We start from the raw sequence: 21,212 nt of genomic DNA, 5'->3' as shown, positions 1-21,212 counted from the left end.
CTTCGCAAATTAAATAAAATTATTACATTATAAATTTTGCTCGTCATGTTAAACATTTCATTCAGTTAGAAGAAGTAAAAGAAATTAAGAAATAAGCCTTAATCGGAAAGTTTCATAACCAAGAGTGAAAATAGGCTTAACCGTCCCTATGGATACTCATTACAACTAATGAAAATAGATTACCTCCAAAACTATTAATTTCCCAAAAGGGTTTTTGCATTAACTTAAAAACTCAAAAAATTATCTCTTTGATGATATCGAATTAACCTTTGTACAGTTTTATCTTTACTTTTAATAAATTCTTCAAGTTTATTTTACGACGAATGTTACGATGTTTTTAATGTTATGAAATTTAAACTCATCCATCAAAATATTCAATCGCGTGCTTTCACCAATGTCAAAATTAAGATCAAAAAATTGTTTTTTTTATCATTAATTCCGAAATAGGATTTTCACTTCCGCTTATGTTTCATAGTATGTACATTTTTAATTTGTGCCCACATTAATTTGTTGCTGAATGATTCAGTTAAAATCATTTTTTAAGTCGTATAAAATAATACTGAAATTTTAAAAATGCATTTCATATTAATCGTCAAGCCTAAAAAGTCAATAATCTTGGCGAACAAGCTGGTGGCCAAAGGCTTCTAGTTTTAAATATTTGGAATGTGTTTGAATATAAATGATTATTAATTTCTTTGTTTTGTAATGTTGTAGCTTATTTCCCCTTTTAGAGAGAAAAATCGTTTTAATAAATGTCATTAACCTTTAAACTTTAAAAGAATTTTAATTTTATCTGAAGAAAAATCGTATGTCTCAGCTAGTATTCAATGAAATCATATATACTAAACTATCAGATCTTTCTATTAACAAAGGTAAATGACTATACTAATCAATTCTCAAATTTTGCCTAAGATAATCACGGGGAAAAAATATATTTATTAAGAAAAAATTACCAGATTTGAGTACAAGATAAATATACAAATTTTAAAGTGACGAAATGAATGCTAAAATAATGTAAATTTTAAATAGAGAAATGCTCTACTTACAGAAAATTTGAATCTTCGCATTTTAGTTTTCAAAATAAAATTATGTTTTAATAAATTTTTTTAATTGTTTGAGTACCTATTACCCAATAAATTTATCCAGGTATTGTTATCTTAATGACATATCTATTCATGATAAATTTCCAAAGTTCTTTCTATAAAATAAAAGAAGAAAGTCAGGAATGAAGATAAAAATTAAAAAAAGGCAGAAATTAAGATAAAAAATAAATAAAAAGTTACTGGCATTTCAAAATAGCAAGATAATTTTGCTTTTCCCTACACATTACTTCCCATTAGTGTGGTCCTGAAGTTTGTGAATGGTGCATGTACCAGTTCAAATATCCTTTATATCATCTGACTGCAGTTCAAAATTATTATTCCTATCCCAAAATAATCCTATTGTTTCAAAATGGAATATTAATATAACTAGACTCTCTCTCTCTCTCTCTCTCTACTCTTTACTCTTACTCTTAAGCAGCGTTCACACGAGGCCAACTATTGTTCGCAATGAAAAGCCACGCCTACCTGAAGAGCATCACCTGATCACAATGGAACAATGGCAAATAATTGTCCCAATAAAACAACCATTTGCTCTTCTCCTAATGAGATCACGTAATGTTTCTCAGGTAGGCGTGGCTTTTCATTGCGCGCAGTAGTTAGTATCGTGTGAACGTTGCTTTACTCTTGACTCATGTTAACTCTATACTCATGTTATTTTGTCTTCCATATATAATTAAATTTAAGCTCCAGCTTTTGTAACAATGGTGATTTCAATCCTGATAATAACTTTTTTTCTGTCCACAAAAAATGTTTTATTACCCTAAAACTTCTAAAATCTTACAAGAAATCCTGATATTCTGCTTTATTTTTTGATTTATTATTAAAAATAAAATTGGGTACAATTGGGCTATGTTCATCGTTTTTATTATAGACTAGCTAATAACCGCGACTTCGTTCGCGTGGAAATTTCGATGTATATGTATAAGAACTGACCTAGGCATCTTGCGCCTCAATCAATATTAAAGCTCCGTTACTGATTAGGTCATTGTGAGTGCCATCCAGTCTATGTACAATATCTTTTGATAAAGCGTCCTTGTATTTATCTCACAGCTGGAGGGGGTCTGATAGTCCGCAAGTGCTCACTAAAATTGCAAACAGGTTATTGTGAGCAAAACGTTAACGCCGCCCATCACTGCCTGGTTGCCGTCCTGCAGACTTGGTTTAACGCCTCTAATGCATGCTTGTGCAACATTCTGCACTCGTCCTATAATATTAACTTGCACTGCTACAAAAGGACTCCCCGGCCGCTGTTTTTGGTGATACTGCATGTTGGGGTATCTTTGCTTGGAAGATTAAGCAGCAGTTTGAAAACGGAAGTGCCGTCAGGCCACCGTTAAGCAAAGTTGCAGCAATGCCCGAGGAAGCTACAGCCAGAGCTATATTGCGGCCTTGCGGAGTTGGGCTAGCAGAAGATTCAAATCAAGTCCGTATTTTTTTAAATCAACTCTATTTTATTTATTGATTGAGATTATTTATTAGCTACAACAGTATAATACACATAATTTTTAAACTTTTGATTAAAATGAAAATACAGTTGTCAGTAATAAGAAAAAACTGCGCATGCGTGAATTTTTGACGTCAATTGGAGCAACGCAAATGCGTGAATTTTCTACGCCAGTTGGAATAACGCAATGCAGATTAGAAATTTTTAATTTCCTTTATTCTGTTTTATTTTAATTTAAAAGTACTTCAGAATGAATCCGAAAGACCGAACAATGTTTAATTTTAAATACATAAAGCACTAAGAAAATGAACAGAATCGTTTGAAATAACTAGTCGAAAAAATGTTAAGCCTAACCTCATTAGCCTAGGAGAAAAAAGACTGAAGCCTTACTCATTTGGTGGTGAGGAAATGAAAAGATTTTTGAGAAATTAACCGGAATAAATAGTAGCCTATGTCCTATTCCAGACTATAATCTATCTCTGTGTTAAATTTCATCCAATTCCGTTCTGACGTGACTGAATACCATACAGAAGTAAACAAAGAAATGTATCTCCTATGCATACCACAGCTCTTAATATTTGCACATGCGCAGTTTGAGATTTTCGTGCATGCGCGGAATAATTAAAATCGCAATTATAAAACTCCTTTTATTTATTTTGATATGACTTTAAAGTACTAAAACCTTCCCCAATAAATTCCTTACAAAATGGTACAAGTATCTCCAAAATTAGTTAATTATTTCTCGAGTTTTTAGGGTTTCAACATACAAACACTTTCAGAGGACTTCATTTTATATTATGTATAGATATGGAATTAAAAAGCTACAAAATGAGATGCTATCCTTTAAGTTATTATATATTTTACAAGTATTGCTGTTTCAATAATCATATTTAATGAAAGAAAGTTCCACAAAATCTCGTAAAGAAGCTAAAATTTTGCTTATTCTTAATTGCAATGAATTATTTGGAGCGCTTGCGGTACCTTTTACCAAAATTGAAAAAAAAATCTATATGAAAAGTAATAAATTCTAATTAAAAATAATACGAAGAAAATGAAACAAGTTTAAAAAGAAATTCAACAATTCAATCTGAAAGTCCCCAAAGAAAAAGCGTTACTATTTTAAGAGAAAAACATTTTTAGTCTTGTACGACCGTAGTCACGCAAACAGGTGGAAAGGGTGACGCGTAGAATTTATAAAATTGTTCTAGAAAATTTTGATGTAAGAGAAATTGAGTCATTTAGTTCATGGCATTAATAAAAAAGAAAGAAAGAAGTTAAAGTTTAAATGTATAACTAGCTGGCAGTCATCACGTAAAACATTGATATAAAAGGGCCGCGAACTTTTTAGTATCATTCCGAAAACAGTAGGAGACAGAGAAAATGAATTGGTCAAAGACTTTTTCATTGTTATGCCTGCTGGTGCTCAGCACCCAAGCACTCCTTGTCGTGGAGGCAGCTCGTTCTCCTTGGGAAAGCACACAACTGGCAGAAAGTTTCCTTAACAGCTTTCTTAGAGCGATTGCAAGAAGTGGTGCATTTTCTTCTAACCAGTTAGATGATATGTCCACTATTGGTGAAACCCTTACAACTTCAATTGAAAAATTTGCTAGCAGCAGTAAAACTTCTAAAGCAAAATTGCAAGCCTTGGACATGGCATTTGCTTCATCTATGGCAGAAATCGCTGTGGCGGAGGAAGGGGGTCTTAGTATTAACGAAAAAACTGAAGCAATTGGAAATGCTCTAAAAACTGCGTTTTTAGAAACAACAGGTAGAATAAATGCACAGTTTGTTTCCGAAATCAAAAGTTTGATTTTCCTGATTGCTCAAGCAACATCAAATGAAATTACAAGTGCATCAACAACTGGAGCAACAGGTTACGGAACACCAGGACAAGGAGGAACGTATGCTTCTGTAAGCATAGCCGGATCTTACAGCCAAACTCCTCAAAGACCACAAACAACGGGACAAGAACCATCACCTCAAGGCCAATTCGGTCCTGGACCTCAAGGGGCTGCATTCAGTTCCGTATCTACCTATGGACCTGGACCACAAGGACCATCGGAACCTGGACCACAGACACCATTACTACAAGGGCCATCTGGCCCCGGATTGCAAATATCGGGACCATCTGTAGGCATTCTATCATATGGACCTGGTCCACAAGGGCCATCTGGACCTATTCCACAGGAATCATTTTCTGAAGGACCATCCAGTCCTGCAAGTCAGGGACCTTCTGTAAGCTCCATATCGTTCTTCGGACCAGAACCTAAAGGGCCAGCAGCACCTGGACCGCAGGTGCCATTACCACAAGGTCCATCCGGAACTGGACCCCAAGGGCCTACTTTCAGCTCCGTATCGGCCTATGGACCCGGACCACAAGGATCATTGGGATCTGAACCACATGCTCCATCACCTCAAGGTCCATCCAGTCCTGGCCCTCAAGGACCTACTGTGAGTTCCATATCGTTCTTCGGACCAGGACCATCAGGACCTGGACCACAGGCTCCATCACCTCAAGGACCATCTGGACTAGGAACACAAGGTCCAGAACCATCTGCAAGTGTTCTTACATCATATGGACCTGGTCCACAAGGACCATTAAAGGTAATTTTTTCTAATTTCAGAGCAAATTATTACATGTAGATTAGCATTTTTCATATAATATATTTTCATTGAATATCTACGTATTTAAAATGCTAACGTACCTGACAAAGAAATCACGAATTGTCTAATGGCAACTGCCAAATGTAAACAAATCACTTTGTGAAAGTTTAGACTGTTTCAATGAGTGTTTTTACCGCAGCATTTAATTCAACTCTGGTTATTACTGAATCTACAAAATAATATTACAAATACTCTGGATTGAGCTTACTAAAAAATCTGTTCACTCAGGGTTGGAAGATGTAAAAGAAATTAAGAAATAGGCATCAAATAAAGTATAATCGAGCTCAAAAATAGGCTTAACAATTGCCAGTTTGGTGATTGCTATGAATTACTAATGGAAATTGATGTTTATATCTACCTCGACATAATATAATTTTTTTTATTTTTAGCAATTTTTAATGTAATACACAGTTCGTAAAAGCTTTTAATGTTATAATGAAATTCAAATTCATCTATCAAAATATTCGTTTACGTTTTACCAATGCTGAAATTAAAATTAAATCAACGCGTAAACCCTTATTCCGAAATAGGATTTCCACTTCCGCTTTTATTTCGTAGTATATACAGTTTTTAATTTCCATGTGTTATAATTCATTTTGATTTATTTAATTAAATCCATGTCTTATAAAATATCAATGTGAATTTTTTTTAAAAATTGCAATGCATATTAATATTTAATATCCTAAAAAGTCAGCTATTAGAATGAACAAGCTAATCTCCAAAGGAGAATAATTTCATTTAATAGCTCTTTAAAACAAAATAAATGTGAGATATTTAGTAGGAATTAAGAATATTTTTCTTATTATACTCATGAAACATTTGCTGTAGCGATGCTTTGAATTTGAAATTATAATTCAAAATATACAATAAAAACTATTCCAATCATAGAGAAATAATTAATTTTTAATAAGATTATACTATGGTATTGAATTTTCAGACCTGTTGTTTAAACTCTCATAGACAATGACGCTCAATTTTTCATTAAATACAATTCCGTAGTTTGAAATTCATAATATTATTAATTAGAGCATTGAATGCTTAGAAAAATATTGATAGTTCTTGTCATATTGATAATTCTATTATAGTTCTTATCATATGAACAATATTATATGATATGATCAATATTGATCAATATATGATCTATGATCAATATATGATCTATGATCAATATATGATATGATCAATATCATATGATCAATATTGATAATTCTATTTACTTCAGCATTTGATAAGAGTTTTGTACACTTCATCTGAAACTTATTTTTATCTTTTTCGTATACGAAGTGTAAAAAAAGTACTGCAATCACCAAAAATTCGTAAATCAAATTTGGATTTGAGATTTTGTCGTAGTTCCAAATTTCGAATCTTCTTGACTCTGAAAAACGAATTTTTTTGTCATTATGTCTGTTTGTCTGTGATCATAATAACCAAAAACGCTTTGAGCTAGACGGATGAAATTTGTTACAGACTCAAGATTAAGACTGTGCCGATTTCCGATTTATAAAAAAAAAAAATCGATATTTTTGAAGAAAAAAATATTTTTCGAAAAAAAAAATCGATTTTTTATGTCAGTTTATGAAAAATATCGATTTATCGACACCGTGATCATGAATCATGGTTCACGACGAATCGCGTTACAATAAATCGATGTTCACAATTTATTTTCCGATTTTATTTTGGTTGCCGATTAGTGTTTATTTTTGTTGCTCTCCGATGTTTTTCACCATCGTACTCAATTTTTGTTAATATTTCTGTAAATCTAGCCATATTCTAATATAAAAAAAAATACTTGCTTTAAGCATGTCATTTTGGAATAAATTGTTTTCTGTTCCCTAACGGGAAGATGCCACCAAAAATTTAATTATGATAAAAGAATTATGTATCTTTTATTTCCATATATATTTTCAATTCAAGTAAATTTTTTTATGCCTTTTTCACTCTAAACATGCGAAATATCTTCCAAAAATAATAATAAAGAAGTTCTGTAATAATTCTTAATAATTTTATGAATTAAATTAAATTATTTAAAATCATGCTAATAATTGAACTCCAAATGTAATTGTTCAGAAACAGATGCTAAAAAGGATTTTATTTCAAAAAACTTATAGCATTCATCTAATTAAGAAATTACGATCCAATTTAGGCATTAAGAAGATATTCATTACAATTTCATTAAATATTCATTAATTTAAATTTAAAATTCAGAGCAAATATGTTTAATTTGAACGTTGCCATCATTTTTCAAGCATTTTTTTATGTTTGTTTAATTCTTTCTATACTAGTTTTTATAAAAAACTAGTATAGAAAATACTAAATACTTAATAAAAATAATAATACTTTCTATACTAAATTTGATAATGCATTTCAAAAATTTACTTACATATATATGTTGTAAAGAAAAAAAAAACTAATTTTTTTATATAAATTCGATTTGAACGAAATTTATTCTTAATTTTTGATCTAATTCTAAAACTCTGATTTGAATTTAGTATAACAATTTTTTAAACGTTTTTCCCTGTGAAAATTTTCATAATTTTGCATTTCTTAAAAATCTTTGCATTGTTGCTCTAAACAGACAAGGACACGGAGGCCGCAATTTAATATATAAATATTCTTATTAAATAAACTTGGAATTAAAATGCAACTTCTTTTATTCAAGAATACAAATATTATATCTTACTGTAAGAAAATGCACTATTAACAACTAAATATAGCCGAGATATGAAAAATCATTGTTCTATGAGGGAAAAAAAATAATTTGTTCAAAATTAATATAGCAGATAACTTTCAAACTGTGTTCTAAATATAAACAAATATAAAAGTAGCAGTGTGAATTTGAAGTTTTTAGTTGTTCATTGAAGTTAAAAATTATATATATATATATATATATATATATATATATATATATATATATATATATATATATATATATATATATATATATATATATATATATATATATATATATATATATATATATATATATATATATATATATATATATATATATATATATATATATATATATATATATGTTGCTATTTGAGATCTAACAATCTGGAGTAAAAAATGAACCTTTGAAATCTTTCAGATCTTCCTACAAAAATACATTTAAGAGAGATTCGTATCAGAGTTTTTAATGCAAGACAAATTGCAATACGAAAGCGTAATCGTCAACCATAAAATATGCACTTGTCCTAACAAGTTTTTGTATAAATGATAGGAACACTTTTGTGTAAATGCCCTTTAGTGAACGGGAACCTCTTCCCTTTCACCTAACCCCTTCACAAATATTGACTACGAAAAAGAAATCAACAAATCTTAAAACGATGACCATCAGGGCTCTTAGAAATTTCAACTTCTTTTAAAACTAGTTTAAGTACTCTATCAGTCTTGGTCTAACTACTAAAACGAATCTTCGATACATGTCGAATTGAAGATACTTACCGAATTTTCGATACATATCGAATTGCCGATAGTATCGGATGTCTATACATATCCAATTTTCGATACATGCCAAATTTTTGGTAATTTCGAGATTCCTGTAATAATCGAATTTGCATTACTTTTGAGAATCAGTCATGGTAATATTTTATGAATATTTCTTTTTTAATTTCAAGGCGTTGTTTTGTATATTGGTGGAAAATCTATGCTCTTTTCCAATTTCATAATATATTTTTCATTACAATATTTTATTGTGTATTTAAGATAAAGGCTGTTTTTAATTGATAAATTTTCTTACTCCGATTTATTTCAGCTTATATTATTAGATTATATGTTGCGCTTTTTCCAAATTTTCATGCAGTTTGACAGAGTTTTCTTTACTTGTCCTTTTTTATTCATTCCTCCACTTTTTTTTTTATTTTCAGATATATAGTATTTTGAATTAATTTTAAAATTCTTAAAAAATTGATTTTAGAAATTTTTTGAGAAATTATTATTTTTCTGTTTTTAATATAAAGATATTCTAGTGGTAATTTTTCAATCTTTTAACTGATTTTTATGCAACCCTTTTTTTTTATTCCCCCCCCCCTTCATTTTAATTTTTCATTTTTTTAAAAATTTCATTTCGAATTTCATAATAGGCCAAAATGTTGATAGAATAATTAGAAATAACAGACAGGTAGACAGAAAATTAGCTAGAATTTTAATATTGAAAAATATAGTGTTATATTTGAGTGATAGTTTTTTTATTGAGTTTATATTAATGATGATATATAATAGCATAGTTTTCTTTTACTTAATCATGATCAAGAGATTTTCTAAAATTTCTAATGTTTTGCATCATTTAGACATAAACAAATTTACCCTTCATAATATTTATTATTAATGTTTTACTCTTTTCAGAATTATATTTTCGTCTATTTTTGAATTTTGAAATAGTCAATTGAATGATTAATTTTACTTATATAATATGCCAATTATTAAAATTCTAGTGCATATTTAAATGAAATCTGTCTATTAAAATAAGAATGGAATTTATGTAAATCATATACAAAATTAATTTTTCCAGAACATCAGATTTCGAATTCGAGTTTTACTAAAACTGCTTAATTTTACTTGTTAAAGACATTATTACATCGTTTTCCTCTTTTTTTAAGAGGAATGAAGAAAATTGTTTTAAATTTTCAAAATTTATACTATTATTGAAAAATGCAATATCATAAATTGTAACATGCAAACTTTGCTTTGGCATTGACATTAAAGGAGTTTTAACACAATTATTTTCTAACTATTTTTATCGACAAGAATACAAATATTTTTTACTATATAAAAGGAAACTTCCTTTTATTTGGATTCATTTTGATTAATCAATACATTGAGAAATGCTATTTATAATATATAATAGCTATAAATAAATAGTGATATCACGATATATCGAAAAATATCGATATGTGTTGGTTGATATATCTCGACGATGCAGTTAGGACATCGAAAGCCTACACAAGACCCAATTTGCAGATTTTTATCAAATTTTGAACGAAATCTATTTAGTAAAAGTTGTCTGTCTTGCTGTTCAAGCACAAGTGAACTCGATAATTCCAAAATGCAAACAGTAATGAAGATAAAATTTGATACACAGATTTAGCCTCCAAAATATACATTCGTATCAAATTTTGAACCGAATCTGTCAAGATATTGATCGTCTGTAAATCTGCGTGCATGTAATCGCAATAATTAATCAATACGGTAATTTAAATCAATCAAATATGGTTCGCAAATTTGTGACTATAAATATAAACCCGTGAAAAATTTGGGTTTCTATAGGTCTGTAAAATGGCGTCCAAAACACATATTCTAACCACAGGTACAGAAAAAATGTTAAATTTCGTAATTATTGTTAAATACCATGCAAGGTATACTCGGCTTTATGCGGAGGTATGGAAATAAAAATTTATTCGAAAACAGATGAGAAAATTACGGAGAAACAAATTCCCCTACTAAATTCTCCAAATTTTCCAACAGCAATCCTATTTTTTTATCGTTAAAATAATTCTACCCACGGAGAAAATTCCATATATTAAATTTTATATAAGTTGATCGAAAAGGATCAGAGATATAAGAAAATATATATAGGGGTTCCCCCAATATAAAAAAGTAGAAAATATTCTGTTTTCATAGTACTTCAAAGTACTTTTAACATTTCAACAATCAATACATCTGAAAGATGGATGCCCTGATGGAAATATTTTATAGGAATAATTCTACTGTAAAAATAATTATATGGAAAGCATTTTATAACACATATTATAGAATATATATATCATATTACAACAAAATGGGAAAATTATTAGGCTTTTAATGGCATTCATTTTATTTCTATTGCAAGGGACCATCTGCTCAAGGTCCATATATCCCCAAATCTCAAGGACCTGCTGTGAGTTCCGTATCGTTCTTCGGACCAGGACCATCTGGACCTAGTCCACAGGGACCAATTCCTCAAGGTCCATCTAGCTCAGTACCTCAAGGACCTGCTGTGAGCTCCGTATCTTTCTTAGGACCCGGACCACAAGGACCATCTCGACCTAGTCCACAGGGACCAACTCCTCAAGGTCCACCTGGCCCAGGACCTCAAGGACCTGCCGTGAGCTCCATGTTTTTCTTAGGACCAGAACCATCTGGACCTAGTCCACAGGGACCAACTCCTCAAGCTCCATCTATACCAGGACCTCAAGGACCTGCTGTGAGCTCCGTATCGTTCTTCGGACCCGGACCACAAGGACCATCTGTACCTAGTCCACAGGGACCAATTCCTCAAGGTCCATCTGGCCCAGTAGCTCAAGCACCTGCTGTGAGCTCCGAGTCTTTCTTCGGACCCGGACCACAACGACCATCTCGACCTAGTCCACAGGGACAAATTCCTCAAGCTCCATCTCGCCCAGGACCACAAGGACCTGCTGTGAGCTCCGTTTCTTTCTTCGGACCCGGACCACAAGGACCATCTCGACCTAGTCCACAGGGACCAATTCCTCAAGGTCCTTCTGGCCCAGGCCCTCAAGGAGATGCTGTGAGATCCGTATCTTTCTCTCGACCCGGACCACAAGGACCATCTCGCCCTAGTCCACAGGGACCAATTCCTCAAGGTCCATCTGGCCTGGGACGTCAAGGACCTGCTGTTAGCTCCGTATCGTTCTTCGGACCCGGACCACAAGGACCATCTCGACCTAGTCCACAGGGACCAACTCCTCAAGGTCCACCTGGCCCAGGACCTCAAGGACCTGCCGTGAGCTCCATGTTTTTCTTAGGACCAGAACCATCTGGACCTAGTCCACAGGGACCAACTCCTCAAGCTCCATCTATACCAGGACCTCAAGGACCTGCTGTGAGCTCCGTATCGTTCTTCGGACCCGGACCACAAGGACCATCTGTACCTAGTCCACAGGGACCAATTCCTCAAGGTCCATCTGGCCCAGTAGCTCAAGCACCTGCTGTGAGCTCCGAGTCTTTCTTCGGACCCGGACCACAACGACCATCTCGACCTAGTCCACAGGGACAAATTCCTCAAGCTCCATCTCGCCCAGGACCACAAGGACCTGCTGTGAGCTCCGTTTCTTTCTTCGGACCCGGACCACAAGGACCATCTCGACCTAGTCCACAGGGACCAATTCCTCAAGGTCCTTCTGGCCCAGGCCCTCAAGGAGATGCTGTGAGATCCGTATCTTTCTCTCGACCCGGACCACAAGGACCATCTCGCCCTAGTCCACAGGGACCAATTCCTCAAGGTCCATCTGGCCTGGGACGTCAAGGACCTGCTGTTAGCTCCGTATCGTTCTTCGGACCCGGGCCACAAGGATCATCTGGACCTAGTCCAAAGGGACCAATTCCTCAAGGTCCATCTATAACAGGACCTCAAGGACCTGCCGTCAGCTCCGTTTCGTTCTTTGGTCCCGGACCGCAAGGACCATCTGGACCTAGTCCACAGGGACCAGCTCCTCAAGGTCCATCTAGCCCAGGACCTCAAGGACCTGCTGTCAGTTCCGTATCGTTCTTCATACCCGGACCAAAAGGACCATCTGGACTTAGTCCACAGGGACCAGCTCCTCAAGGTCCATCTAGCCCAGGACCTCAAGGACCTGCTGTCAGTTCCGTATCGTTCTTCATACCCGGACCACAAGGACCATCTGGACCTAGTCCACAGGGACCAATTCCTCAAGGTCCATCAGGCCCAGGACCTCAAGGACCTGCTGTGAGCTCCGTATCATTCTTCGGACCAGGACCACAAGGACCATCTAGACGTAGTCCACAGGGACCAATTCCTGAAGGTCCATCTGTCCTAGGACCTCAAGGACCTGCTGTGAGCTCCGCATCTTTCTTCGTACCTGGACCACAAAGACAATCTGTAACTAGTCCACAGGGACCAATTCCTCAAGGCCCCTCCGACTCAGGACCTCAAGGATCTGTTGTCAGCACCGTATCTTTCTCTGGACCCGGACCACAAGGACCATCTGGACCTAGTCCACAGGGACCAGCTCCTCAAGGTCCATCTAGCCCAGGACCTCAAGGACCTGCTGTGAGCTCCGTATCTTTATTCGTGCCCGGACCACAAGGACCATCTGTACCTAGTCCACAGAGACCAATTCCTCAAGGTCCATCAGGCCCAGGACCTCAAGGACCTGCTGTGAGCTCCGTATCATTGTTCGGACCAGGACCACAAGGACCATCTAGACCTAGTCCACAGGGACCATTTCCTCAAGGTCCATCTGGCCTAGGACCTCAAGGACCTGCTGTGAGCTCCGCATCTTTCTTCGTACCTGGACCACAAGGACCATCTGTACCTAGTTCACAGGGACCAATTCCTCAAGGCCCATCCGACTCAGGACCTCAAGGATCTGTTGTCAGCACCGTATCTTTCTCTGGACCCGGACCACAAGGACCATCTGTATCTAGTCCACAGGGACCAGCTCCTCAAGGTCCATCTAGCCCAGGACCTCAAGGACCTGCTGTCAGTTCCGTATCGTTCTTCATACCCGGACCACAAGGACCATCTGGACCTAGTCCACAGGGACCAATTCCTCAAGGTCCATCACGCCCAGGACCTCAAGGACCTGGTGTGAGCTCCGAATCATTCTTCGGTCGAGGACCACAAGGACCATCTAGACCTAGTCAACAGGGACCAATTCCTCAAGGTCCATCTGGCCCAGTACCTCAAGGACCTGCTATGAGCTCCGTTTCTTTCTTCGGACCCGGACCACAAGGACCATCTCGACCTAGTCCACAGGGACCAATTCCTCAAGGTCCATCTAGCCCAGAACCTCAAGGACCTGCTGTGAGTTCCGTATCGTTCTTCGGACCCGGACCACAAGGACCATCTGGACCTAGTCCACAGGGACCAACTCCTCAAGGTCCATTTAGCCCAGGACCTCAAGGACCTGCTATCAGTTCCGTATCGATCTTCGGACCCAGACCACAATTACCATCTGGACCTAGTCCACAGAGACCAATTCCTCAAGGTCCATCAGGCTCAGGGCCTCAAGGACCTGCTGTGAGTTCCGTATCGTTCTTCGGACCCGGACCACAAGGACCATCTGGACCTAGTCCACAGGGACCAACTCCTCAAGGTCCATTTAGCCCAGGACCTCAAGGACCTGCTATCAGTTCCGTATCGATCTTCGGACCCAGACCACAATTACCATCTGGACCTAGTCCACAGAGACCAATTCCTCAAGGTCCATCAGTCTCAGGGCCTCAAGGACCTGTTGTAAGCTCCGTATCATTCTTCGGAACCGTACAACAAGGACCATCTGGACCTAGTCCACAGGGACCAATTCCTCAAGGTCCATCTAGAGCAGGACCTCAAGGAGCTGCTGTGAGCTCCGTATCGCTCCTCGGACCTAGATCACAATTACCATCTGAATCTAGTCCACAGGGACCAACTCAAGTTGCATCAGGACCAGGACCTCAAGGACCTGCTGTGAGCTCTTTGTCGATCTATGACGCAGTACAGCAAGGACCATTAAGATTTGCATCACAGGCACCATTACCATTAGGACAATCTGCTCGAACGCCACAAAGATCTTCCGGGCCTGGCTTACGTCAATCTCCTGTGGTTTCTTCTGCTGTCTCCCGACTTTCATCACCAGCTGCAACTTCAAGAATATCTTCAGCTATGTCTTCTTTAGCGGCTAGTGGTCCAAGGAATCCCATTGGGCTCTCTAAAGTACTTGGTAGCATTTCATCCCAAATAAAATCAAATAACCCTGGTCTTTCTGAATGTGAAACTTTCGCTCAGACTCTTTTAGAAATTGTTTCGGCTTTGATCCAAATCCTGAATTCTTCTAACATCGGGCAAGTTAACTTGAGTGCAACTGGCCAGTCAGCTGCAGTAGTCAGTCAAGCTGTTTTACAAACTCTTGGTTGAGAATTTCGGATGAATTACTAATAATCCTTTTTATCTTCAATGTAATGATTTTATATGTAATTATATTAAATTTTGCATATATCTATTGTTTTTTTTTTCTTTTTATGACAGTCATTCTCTATATTCGTTTGATTGTTTATTCTGATCTTTTAATCTCTCTTTCTTTTTATTACTTTTTTTTTGCACAAATTTCAGAAATAAAATTTTATCTAAAACTTTTCTTAATCTCTTATCTTTCCTTTTCTAATCATATATCAAAGTCTTTAATGATATTTTTTTAATTTCAATTAAGATAAATAGATGTAATGAGACATTTATACTTATTTTGTTTACTTTATATATTTCCCATAATAATTGCACAGTTTCCATCATAATCGATCTGAAGTATTAATTAAATACAAGTACTAAAAAATGTCAATTGTCTTCCAGATTTTGAAATAGCTAAAGTAAATCATTCAGAAATGCGACTATTAAAACCATTTTTTCTGTTTCATGAAACTTAAAATAATATTTTCTATCTACTGGATGTCATATGTGAATGAGAAAATACTGCATTCTTCTGCATGTAGCCATAAGTTCGCTATATTTTCTTTTACCGAAAAATACAATATTTCATACAGATTCACAATTTATTCATATGAATATATGCTTGCTTAACTTACTCATTTCTTATAATATTAAATATCTTTCTCCATGGAAGTTACTGTTCTTTTTAGTATCCCAAGACTCGTACTTTTCGATGGTTTTTACCTCGTTAAGAAGTGACATTCGGAAGGATGAACACATTTCGGAGTTCTTCATTCTTTGACCTTGATTTTCGCCCCGTTAGATAATTTTTCGTTCTGTTTTCTCCCTATATGTATGTGAACCTAGTGTTGTTTCTGATCTATTTCATTGCTAACTCAAAATTGCGCATTGTTTGCTTATATGGCTGGTTCAAATGGTATTAAAAACTTTCAGAGCTCGGCTTAAAAATTTTTGATATAATATTAAATTTGACTGAGATCATCGACCATTATTAATCTCAAAATGTTATAAAAAGACTCAATAACAAACAAAAGAAGTTTTTTTAACTTAAAAATTGTTATTATTTTGTAAAAAAGTGAATTAACAAATTTTAAGGACATAAATCTTCCATTTATTCTTCAAAATTTAATATTTATATCTCTCACAATACATAAAAATAGATCTGAATTATTTTATTGTGAATTAGTATATCTTTCCAGTTTTTACTCTCCTAAGCCACATATAATCGGAGTTCACCTTATTATTAAATGTTCTTTCATCTTTCCTTTCACCCCATTTTGATTAAATAAGCGCATTCTGATGCATGTGCAAAAGCACGGCTGGTTTTAGAATCGGAGATTGAACAGTAGGTAATAACAACGAGACTCTCTATTTGAAGGCCATTTAAGAACTTCCATCATTATTATCATTATCAACACAGATTGTTGATGATAATGATGTCCTCCTAGCTAAGAGTTTGTATACAAAATATGAAATACTTATTAAAGTATAAAAATAATATATTAACCCTTTCTAGGGCCGTGAGAAGTATGCTTCCCACCAAATTTATCAATCTTTGTATGAAATTATGTAGGTTGGCGTAAATTCTGACAAATTTTTTTAGTAAGTCAGAAACTTAGATGCTTTAGTTCTTTATCTCAGACAAAATTATGTGTCTTGATATGTTACTTAATTATTAATTAACCAAATTAATTAATTAATCAAATTAAATTTATCTAATAAGCTAAATAAATCTCTTTTCTTATTCTAATTCCAAGCCTAAAAATATTTTAACATAATATGACTAGAAAAAAATGGCCCTTTAAAGGGTTAGGAAATTAAATGCAATAAAAATCCCCTAACTTTTACCTTATTTGCTAAAGAAACATTTGTAAAACGTATATTTAATTTTATTTTGAGCTTATAGAAACTTTGAGCAAAATAAATCTGATGTTGCCTCTATTTTCACAAGATATTGTTTAAAATTCTCCTTGAAGTTTCTTCATATTCATAATTTCATACAATATTGCAAAGATATCTTAACAAAATTATCGAGCATTTTCTGCTCTTAGGAGTAAAAACACAAAAAAACTAAGCTTCTTATTTATAAGATGTCCTAAAAAATAAAAGAAACATTTATTTCCCTAAATATTACACCTAGATATATACTTTCAATTACAAAATTTCACTAAATAAATTGAGCAATTGTATATATATATATATTTTTTGTAGAAGTTGATAAAAAAAAGGTTGAAAAATTAAAAATTTTTATGATTTCCTATATGTTAATTAGCAAAATGTTTCTCTTATATTCATCTGTGAACATACGAATTTTTTCATTTTTATCTGCAAAATTTGGAAATATATGTCTATTTTTAAATTTAGAATGACTTATCACAAATTATATGGAGGCATTTATTTCAGAAATACAAATTTATCTAACACAGAATATCTGTCTCATAGAACATCATCCAATCCTAATAAATTGAAAAACTTTTGCTAATCAAAATGATAGTTGAATTATTTTTCAAATTTTTTCCATCATGCTTGTATACGAACAATCATTTCAAAATCCAATATTCCGAAAATGATAAAGCAGAGAATACTTTAAATGGCATCCATATAATGAATTCGTGGATTTCATAAATAGCTATAATCAGATAATAATCAACATTTAGAATTTTGCAATTGGATCCTAATTCAGATAAAATAAAATTCTTCTTTTCTGGGCGGTATAATTTAGACAGGCGAATAGTGCTTTAATCGAGATGACAACACGAATTGTTAAAACGATTATTTTTTCGTACAAGTGTTTCATCATTAGCAATAACCTTCTGTTAGTACATGGTGTGGCATTTTCAGAAATTCATTGATTGATCCCATTTTGACCGATCTATTTAATTTTGAATTGCATAGTGTCCATGAATTAATCGATGAATTGCCTTTGGCAATTCTTCTTCCAAACGTGTGTTTGAAGAAGTACTGCCTCACCACGTCAGCAATAAAATTATAGTTAGAAGCAGAATTCCCCGATAGGTGAATTGGCTTGTAAGAATATGTTGATGACATGACTTGCTATGTTTCGTCTTTCATTCATAGCCTTTGTGTGTGTGTGTGTGTGTGTGTGTGTGTGTGTGTGTGTGTGTGTGTGTGTGTGTGTGTGTGTGTGTGTGTGTGTGTGTGTGTGTGTGTGTGTGTGTGTGTGTGTGTGTGTGTGTGTGTGTGTGTGTGTGTGTGTAATCAGACACGGAAGATTTTAGGAAATTTGCCTTCACAACGTCAGTGACGAATTGGATAGCGTTCATACAAATATTATTAAAAGAATGCAATTTTATATTGGTTTTTTCTAATGGGATAATTTTAAATAAGTTTTATAAATACTTCAATTAATGCGTTAAGTGACTACATTTTTAAAAAACATTTTTAAAATTTCATAAAAGTTAATAAATGCATCGTTATTTTTTAATTCCGTCCTTTTTATAACCTATTGTAATATGTGTTATTATCCTTTCAGTGTACTACGAAATATTCGTTCAAACATTAGCCCAAGATATGAAAAGTGGGTTTAAATCAATAAATTTGTAGATTGAACCTTTTATTATTTGCCTTCATAGAAATCAAAATATTTTCATATATTAGAATACTTTATTTAATGCACTTTTGCATCTGTAAGAATATATTTATTTGCAATATTTATGGTATTAAACATTTGTTCCACTTATTTGAGATATCCTGTGTAGTAGTCTATCACAGAACTGCAAAATAATAACTAAAATCTTCTATATGAAGAAAAAAAATATTTAATTTAAAGGAAATTTTATAATTATTCTTAAGAATGGTGAAGCTAAATTAAATTTAACAATGTCAAAATTGCATTATTCTTTCTTTTTTACAATCAAGCAATAACATATAGCATCAAAATATTATTTTAATAAATCACTGAAGTTTTTTGACATCGTTTAATTAAGATTTTTTGGAGTTCAAAGAGACAATCTTTGTTGCTAAATATTTCACTCAATCCATCAGAGTCTCATTAATCAATAATATCATTTTATTTGAATGCAATTATTTGTACATGTGGTGGTAACTTCATAAGCCAGATACAACCCCCGGAAAGAAGTGTACACTTTTGTCTAGTGGCTTTGTTACTCGGTTATCAACCCTAACGTTGCGAGTTCGAACCTCAAACTTGCACATTGCTGACCCTGGTTCTGAACAACCGCATCTTCCGTTCACCTGCCGTGGCTCCATCTACCGGCAGCAACCACTCATACACGCTCGCCATAACGCCTGGCTCGATAATCACGTTCCGACTCACTGGTGGGGGAGTATTGTGGTGGTAACCTCATAAGCCAGACAACAACCTTCGGAAAGAAGTGTACACTTTTGTCTAGTGTCTTTGTTACTCGGCTGTGAACCCTAACGTTGCGAGTTCGAACCTCAAACTTGCACATACATGTACTCGTTTTTTTATTTCTTCTTGCACAAAGTATTCAGAAAAAAATTATTGTTATCGTCAAAAATTCAACTTTGAAATTTTATTGAATCTTCATGTTTCAGACTTCCTTGAGTTCAAAAATATATTTTTGGAATCAAGCCTATCTGTCTACCTGTGGACATGATAACTCAAAACATTTTGAGCTAGAAGGATAAATTTGCTGTATAGTCTTTACTTCGCTTGTTGATATTTCTATCAAATTTTGAATGAAATTCATTTTTAAAAAGTTTGCCTATCTATCTGTCCGAGTATAAGTGCGAACGATAAATACTAAACGGAAACAGTTAGATGGATAAAATTGTCGAATTTTGAATAAATCAGTTAACAGATTAAGCACTTGTAGATCGGTACATTCTCGTACATGTAAACATAATAACTCAAAAACTCATCGACTTAAATGAATGAAATTTATTACGTGAACTTATTATTAAAACAGTAGGATTTTTATTATTAAATTTAAAATGTTGGTATTAGTAGTTTTAAAAATAATAGTTTACTCACTAGTTTTGTCACTATAATTTGTAGCACAAAATGATAATGTGAGGGGATTCCGAAAATAAAAATCTGAGAACTCATAATGTTTACATCCTTGTCCAAAATTCACAATTTTCGTACTAGGAGGATGAAAGATAACATCTTTATTAGGGAAACTTCAGACCACTTTCATTGGTTTTAATATAATCGCATCAACTGTTTTATAAAAGTGCTTAATTCTTTATAAATCATATTTCTTACATCTTAGACTATCTGACTGAAAACATCTTAATTAATTTATATTAAATAGTTGATTTTGAGAGTTCATGTTTCTTCTAAATAAGTTTTTAATATTTTAGAAATAAAATGTTTCATTGAATTAACAATTATAACTGGTCATATTATTGAATATTTATTTCATTTTTAACGGGTTTACTTTAAAGTCAGTTTTATTAAAGTTTATCTTTGAAAGTGCTTTAGTTTAATCATAACATTTTTGAGTTTTAAAAATGTCTTTTAATTTAAAAGCAATACACTTTAATCAAAATGTTTGCAGCTCCAATTAATACGGACAGAAAGAAAGGCAGGGCTACATAGTATTTCAAAAGAAAGATGGGTAGGGCACAATTTTGGCACTTACACTGAACTTTATTTTATGTAAGTATGTCTCTTCTCATAATCCAATTTATGAAGAATTTATTCTTATAATTTCTTGGGGGTATATCGAATCGCGCAGCCCTCCTATTAATCCTAGAAATACCTATCGAATTCCTCTTTCAATCATAGCAATATTCATTTGAAAAACTTAAATCTTTCTTTTATGTCAAAATGCTTGTGAAATTAAGAATGATTGTCTTGCAATTTCTGTGTTTCAGAAATATTTCTAATTATTTCTTCCCATTATGGTAGCATTACGATTAAACAGGAGAGGTCTATTTCAAGTTTATTAAAGTCATAATAAAAATGCTTTCATGACATAGTTATCTATTTTCATTTAAACATGCTCAAGTTTCCAGTTGTGTTAATTAAGGTAACATCAGCATTAGTAAGACGAAAATGAAGTTCCGACTCTTCATCAAATAATAATAATAATGATGAAGAAATGTTTCGACTTAAAAATTGGATCCTCTTTATCTGAAAATCATTTCTTACGAAGATTTAACA

General features: G+C 33.8%; 1 protein-coding gene across 1 annotated transcript; it reads left to right on the top strand.

Moving 5' to 3' along the window:
• The first annotated feature begins 3,921 nt into the window (after positions 1-3,921).
• LOC129974864 (collagen alpha-1(I) chain-like) lies at positions 3,922-15,091 on the top strand. Its single transcript, XM_056087631.1, has 2 exons — positions 3,922-5,151; positions 11,042-15,091. Exons 1-2 carry the CDS (start codon positions 3,928-3,930, stop codon positions 15,068-15,070), a joined length of 5,253 nt encoding a protein of 1,750 aa, XP_055943606.1. The 5' UTR covers positions 3,922-3,927; the 3' UTR covers positions 15,071-15,091.
• Positions 15,092-21,212: the final 6,121 nt, after the last annotated feature.

The sequence above is a fragment of the Argiope bruennichi genome, chromosome 7 (genome assembly GCF_947563725.1).
Source record: "Argiope bruennichi chromosome 7, qqArgBrue1.1, whole genome shotgun sequence".
In the NCBI taxonomy this organism is placed as follows: Eukaryota; Metazoa; Arthropoda; class Arachnida; order Araneae; family Araneidae; genus Argiope; species Argiope bruennichi.
This window is presented reverse-complemented; position numbering and strand designations above follow the sequence as displayed.